At 25.4% G+C, this 7,015-nt stretch overlaps 1 protein-coding gene across 1 annotated transcript; it reads left to right on the top strand.

The window, feature by feature from the left end:
- The first annotated feature begins 559 nt into the window (after window positions 1-559).
- Window positions 560-6,466, top strand: LOC123271389 (39S ribosomal protein L44, mitochondrial). The gene is made up of 5 exons (XM_044737692.1): window positions 560-720; window positions 4,067-4,433; window positions 4,510-4,594; window positions 5,814-6,117; window positions 6,202-6,466. Exons 1-5 carry the CDS (start codon window positions 654-656, stop codon window positions 6,390-6,392), a joined length of 1,014 nt encoding a protein of 337 aa, XP_044593627.1. The 5' UTR covers window positions 560-653; the 3' UTR covers window positions 6,393-6,466.
- Window positions 6,467-7,015: the final 549 nt, after the last annotated feature.

The following is a 7,015-nucleotide window of genomic DNA, read 5'->3' as shown; positions in this document are numbered from 1 at the left end:
CTGAAAAATTTTATTTGATAATTTTTAAGGAAAGTTTAATAGATTTAAAAACCATAATTTTATAGATAAATTATATTTTTAAATACAAAGAAGAAATCTATTAATATGTTAAAATAGATTAATTATTGGAATAAAAAAAAATTAATTATAATTTTTATAAAATGTGGATTGTAATAATAGATAATAAGTTAAATATGACAATAAGAATAAATGAAAATGATCTAAGGTAATAGAATAAATAATTAAAATAAAATAAAGAAGATATACATTTTTTTTTTTTAAATAAAAATCTAAAAATTATGCTTATTAATATTTAAATAATTATTAAAAATAAATTACATATTCTTCTCACATAAAAAATTGTTTATTTATAAGAAACTTTTTGTGAAATGATAGTTTCAAGTTTTTTCTTTATAAGGAAAAAAAACGTCAAAATTTTTATTTAAATTAAATATTTCTCCTTAGCGCCCCCAGAGGGCGCGTAATTGAAATTCTATTATTTATTGTAGAGTGAAAATTAATGAAAATTTTATCAATAAAAACATATTACTTTATTTATATATGTGCTTAAAATAATTCAATAATTTAATCATATTTATGAAAACATAAATAACAATAATAACAATAATAAATTTCAATAAAAAAAATTAACCATGAATGTGCTGAGATCAAGTTGTCAATTTATAATTAAATTACAAAGTGTAAATGCCGCAAATACAGGTTAGGATATAAAACTTTGTTTATTAATTAAAAATACTTTGCAAATTTAATTATTATTTATAATAATACAGATAATAATTGATAATACTGAAGTTAGCTGTCAATTTTAAAAATTTTTTAACTAATCAATTACAATAAAAAAATTTTCACTTGTAATTTTTATTAGTTTTCACATGTAGAACTTTTCATTGAATTTTTTTTTATAATAATTTAATTGCTATAAAATTCTAAAGAAATTTTTAATATCTGCCAACTTCAGCGTCATAATAATTGAAGATAGTTTTAAAAATACTAATCGTAGATTTTTTTAATTTTAATAATAATAAAGTTAGCTGACACTTTTTATTTTTTTATTTTGCTTAATTTATTAAATTATAACTAAAAAATATTTTTAAAAAATTGCACTTATAGTTTTTCAAGTTTTTAACAAATTAAAAAATTTTTTTCAATAATTTTTTAATAAAAAAAATTATTAAAATTTTTAGATGTCGGCTAACTTTATTTTCATAAAATTTTAAACTTATATTCTATTGACTAAAATTTTAATAAAAAAAATTAGGAAAACGGTTGACCCTGAAGGCCATCCCTGCAACTTCCCGCTAATTCCATACTTAGGCGCTTAAAATTGCACCAATGACGTTTTTGAGCTCTTCGAGCTCAAAAATACAATTTATGGGTTATTTTGAGCTCTCCAAGCTCCAAGAGATTGTTTTCCTATGCTTTTGAGCTCTTCGAGCTCAAAAGTCTGATAGAGGTTTGATAAGACACTATTTTGCACGACTCATGATGCGAAGCATCAGAGAGTGCTTTACGATCGAAAAATTGTTTTCGCCTCATTTTGGCGGCTATTTTTATTATTATAGCCTTGTTAGTTCACGGAATCAAGATATTTTGCATACTATTGTCGAGATAATTTAATGGAGATTAATTTCATACTTTTTAAAAATTGATTTACTGCAATAGAATTGGAAAAAAACACCAAAATAGGTCAAAAAATTTTCCTGTCCGCACTGATAGAAGGATTTATTTGTATTAAAAAAATATTTGTTAATAGTTAACAAATCATTTATTAGAGACCATTTTTTAGTATCAAACAAATATTTCTTAGTATTTAAAATGATTTGTTTGTATTTAATAAATCTGATATTCATTTATTAAATATCAATAAATCTTTTTAAATACTAAGAAATATTTGTTAAGGACTAAAAAGTGGTCTCTAATAAATGATTTGTTAAATATTAACAAATATTTTTAACTATAAACAAATCCTTTTATCAGTGCGTCATGTGTGAAACCCGAAAACACTGTAACTTGTGAAAAAATCCATTATTTGAGTTAAATTTTTTTTTAAAAAATTCTAATCGACGATTGTAGGTCACTGAATGCGAATGATTAATTAATTCAGTGTCGTTTAATTGCAATTAATAAAAAACGCCATTCGGCCATACCCGACATGGATAGGTAGATTTCTTGTTTGAATATTGAAAAAAAAACACGTTATTAAAAGGCAAAAATGTCCTAAAATTTATTTTTTATTATATTTTTGCAAATAATGATATGAGACCGACTACAACCAATAGATATTCAAAGACATCTTCCTAAAAAATAGGATTTGTAACAGACAAAAGTCATTTGATGATAATAGCTAAAAATTAATTTATTTTTGATTTTTTTTTAATTTTCCAAACTCCGAAATAAATTGAAAAAAGTATCAAAAGGTAACGAATAATAGCTCAAATCCAAGATAATTATGTGAATTTTGACATAAAGTTGATAAATTCAAGCTATCTTTTATGGCTTAAAAATTATTTAAAGAAAAAGGGCTGGAATACGTTCATTGAAAAATTTTTGAAAATTTTCAAATTCACGGAATTAATTAAAAAAATCATCAAAACTAGACAAATAATAGTTTAAATTGAAGGTTATTAAATGAAATTTAAGATAAATTTGATAGATTTTATCTATTTTTTACATCTGGAAGATTATTTTCATAAAAAATACAAAATTCAAAATTTTTGAAAATGAAAAAAATTTTCAAACACCCACAACTCGTAAACTAACCGGCCGATTTTGCTCATCTTTGAACTTGATCTTGGTATTGATCCACAGAATAAGCCCACAAAATTTCATAAAGATCGGTTGAGAACTGTGGGCGCAATCCTGCTGACATGGCGCGTTATATCACATATATATATATATATATATATATATATATATATATATATATATATATATATATATATATATATATATATATATATATATATATATATACATACATAAATACATATATAAACTTTTGAGCCAATGCCATTTTTCGACATTACTCGATAAAATAAAACATATTATGATAAAATTTTCCTAAAATTACAACATGAGACCGGCTACAATAGTTATATTTCTATAGAAATCTACCTAAAAACGAAAACTACAAGACTGTATATCTATATATATCCATGTAAAATTAACATGGATGGTGATATATCTATATCTATAGATATTATGTACATTTTATTCCACCAGGGGCGCTTGTGCAGTACCTTCCTACTACAGCTGTTTTTTCGGCAATTAATTTTGAACGACTTAAGTTTTTTTTTTTTTTTATATATTTCATAATTAAATGAGCATTATGAGTCGTGCACTTTTGGATTTTCCAAACTTTTTTGAATTTTTAAACCACAATAACTTTTGAATGAATAAACCGATTTTTACGCGGTTAGAAGCATTCGACGCAGTTTTTCAAGCCTCACAAAGAATCTCAAATTTTAAATTGATCGCGCTAGGAATTTTGGAGTTATTCCGAAAAAACACTTTTTTCGGTTTTCTTTCGTTCGCGATATCTCTCGAATGAATCAACCGATTTTGACCGGACTGGTGGCGATCGACGTGGTTTTTTGAGGTTAAGAGCTGATTAGTTTTTGGAATTGAACCTTTAAGCCGTTTAAAAGTTATTCCAAAAAAACCACATTTGAAAAAAATTTTTTTTTCAGTTTTTTTAAGATTTCTCAAAATCTATTCATCTGAATCGGTCCAAATAGTTTTCAAAATCTAAGTTTGGTCAAGTTCTTTCGAATGGCACCAACCGCGATGAAATCGGTCAAGCCGTTCAAAAGTTACAAGCGGTTCACATACTTTCACACACACACACACACACACACACACGCCGTGACAACCTCGCGGGGATAGTCAGGGAAGCTTCCTGTGACCTTCAAACGTCGAGATCTGATGAAAACTCGATTTTTGCAAAACGGGGTGAAAACAATAACTTCCCGATTTTTGAAAATCTTCGATTTTCTTAGCGGGAAGTTAAAAATAAATTGTCACTCATAAAAATAAAATTTTTTAGGAAAAAGGTACATTCGTCGGTGGTATGGTCCTTTTCTCAGAGAAGTAACTCGCCGAAAAGAAAAAGCGGGACCTCAGAAAGAACAACCAAGGTCCGGATTCCTCGAGTGGAACTTCGAGTCCGAAATTTACGCCTTCAACCAGCGACTTTCAGAGAAGTTTAATCTGGAGTACCTGTCACAGGCTTTCACACACAACTCTTATATTTTGCAAGAAGAACGTAAGCAGCGAGAAGTGGGTATTGATGACCCGCAGCTGAACCTTTACGACAACAGAAGTTTTATTCAAAATGGGAAAGCTTTGACGGAGAAAACTGTCGAGGCTTACTTGGGTTTTGCCATGCCTCGTACGCCTACTGAATGCATCAGGTATATTTATATTATTAATTAATAATTAGTTTTCTTTATTTTGCATTAATTAAAATTATTGTTTTTATTTTTTTAGAGCTTTCAAGGAATATTTACTATCTGAAGAAGTTTTGGCAAACAGAGCACTACTTCTAGGATCCAAAGATATTATTTTAGCAGAGGTTTTTATCAAATTTTTATGAGAATTAAGTTAGCCGACATTTAAAAATTTTTAGAATTTTTTTTATTGAAAAAATTATTACAAAAATAATTTTTTTTAATTTTAATTTATAAAAAAATTCAATAACTATAATTGAAATTTTTAAAATATATTTTATAGTTATTATATTAATATTAAATTAACAGACACTTCAAAATTTTTTTATTTTTTTCTTTAATTAAATTAAAACTTAAAAAAGGTTTTTTTAAAATTGCACTTTAAGTAAAAGACCCAGTTATTGACACTGGCCTAATTATTGACACTTGAAATTTTATTTTAATTAAAAAAAACAAATCAACTCTAATAAATGAATAAATATCGTTATTATTAAATTTTAATTAAAAATTCTTCACATAAAATAAATAAGATAAAATCAATATTATTTATTTATTTATTATTGAATTTAAATGCCAAGGCAGTATAGCCAGATGACAAAAGTACACAAAAAGAGTTACAATAAAAGTACACGTATGACTAATGAAAATATAAAATTTCAAAAATATTAGATTTTAAGAATTGATCGTTTTTCTTTACTTTACTTTGGAATACAATTATGACAAATACAAAAAAAAAAAAAAAAAAAATTTGAGTACAAAAATTGAGCATTAAAAATTTAAGAGTTAAACTCAGTGGTACAAATTATACAAATTATAAAAGATGATAATCTGAGATGATCTAGAACTATATTAATAATCATTTAAACCAGCAAATTTTCAATAATCCATCAAACAAATTTAAATTATCCAAAAAATTATAAAATGAAAAATAATCCAAAGAATAAATTAATAAATATAGTTTTTGAATTATGAATTTTAAGATAATTGATTTTTTGAGAACATTTTATTTTTTTAATTTGAATAAAATTTGCAAGTGTCAATAACTAGCTTTTTTACCTTATAGTTTTTCAATTTTTTTTACAAATAAAAATTTTTTTTTTATTTTTTTGTAATAATTTTTTCAATAAAAAAATTAAAAAAAAAAGTTAAATTTTCAATAAAAAATTTTAAAAATTATAATTGCAACTCAAAAAAAAATTTTTTTTAGTTCTAATTTAAATCTAAAAATTAAAAACCTCGGCTAATTTTAGTATTATCAATTATTTTTTCAATTTTTGACTTAAAAATACATATTAAATTATGATTATTATTATTAGAAATTTTTTTTTTTTTTTTTTATAATAGGAATATCCTCCTTCAAATGAAACGTTAGCAAACACATTTTATGCATTAGTAGGAGCACTTGCTAAAAGTACTAATGAAATACACACAGCTAAATTCATCCGTGACTTTTTAATAACAACACTCGCCGAGAAAGATCTCAATGAGATTTTCTGTCCCGAAAATCCCTTGGAAATTTTAAACCAGATACTCACCAACGAGGGTAAGGAACATGTGGAGCCGCGAATAATTGCTCAATCTGGAGTCAGTACTCTTGTGCCAGTCTACAGAATCGGTCTATATTCGAACGAACAATTAATTTCTTCAGGTAATTTATTTATATTCATGATTTATTTTTATTTAAATTTGAGTAAGTACAGAAAAAAAAAATATGAAAACTATAATTTTCCAGGTACTGAAAGTACGATCGAAGATGCAATCAAGGTAGCGGCTCTTATTGCTTTGAGCAAAATGTTTGGCTTCGCCGACTCCAGTTATCCGATGAAATTTAACTTGGAAATCGATCCTTCAGAGCATCCAAGAAACCTGCCGATTCATGATTGGTGTACACAAAATGTTCAGAAGCTCATGCAAAAAAATTAGAATTTATTTTGAGATTGCATTTTTATATTGTTGATTATTAATTAATAATAAATCAGCTTGTCTGGTATATTTAAATTGATAGAATTTATTTTAAAACAATCTTATAAATCTATATTATTAAGAGAATAAGACAAATTTTGTGTCCAGGATAATCGTATGATAAAATCGGTTCATTCAGTGAAATTTAGTGTCATTGCAAAGGTCTTGATTTGAATTTGTGCCTTTTCAAGGTTTCATATCATTCTCACCGACAATCAATTTATTATGATAAGTATTTAGAGTGCTTTCGAAAATGCTCTATCTCTAGATACATAATTAAGAAATGACTTTGTATCTTGTGAACTACTGACATTTTTAAAGATATAAACTCATCCCGATGTTACACTCATCGAGACCTTTCGTTTGGGTACCCACATCAATTTTTCATATATTTTATATATTTATATATGTATATATATATGTATATATGAAAAATGCATGTAGCTACTCTAATGAAAGCTCTTGATAAGTGTAACATCGGGATGAGCTTACATCTTTAAAAATATCAATAATTAACAAATTACCTTGTATCTTGTCAACTATTGACATTTTTAAAGACATAAGCTCATTCCGATGTTATACTC

This window comes from Cotesia glomerata, linkage group LG9 (genome assembly GCF_020080835.1).
Source record: "Cotesia glomerata isolate CgM1 linkage group LG9, MPM_Cglom_v2.3, whole genome shotgun sequence".
NCBI classification, from domain to species: domain Eukaryota; kingdom Metazoa; phylum Arthropoda; class Insecta; order Hymenoptera; family Braconidae; genus Cotesia; species Cotesia glomerata.
The sequence above is the reverse complement of the archived record's forward strand: the minus strand, read 5'-3'. Positions and strand labels throughout refer to the sequence as shown.

Coding starts and splice junctions, on each gene's coding strand:
- LOC123271389 (XM_044737692.1), top strand. CDS start 654: ATGAATGTGCTGAGATCAAGTTGTCAATTTATAATTAAATTACAAAGT. Junction 4,595..5,813: donor AAGATATTATTTTAGCAGAG/GTTTTTATCAAA, acceptor TTTTTATAATAG/GAATATCCTCCTTCAAATGA. Junction 6,118..6,201: donor CGAACAATTAATTTCTTCAG/GTAATTTATTTA, acceptor ATAATTTTCCAG/GTACTGAAAGTACGATCGAA.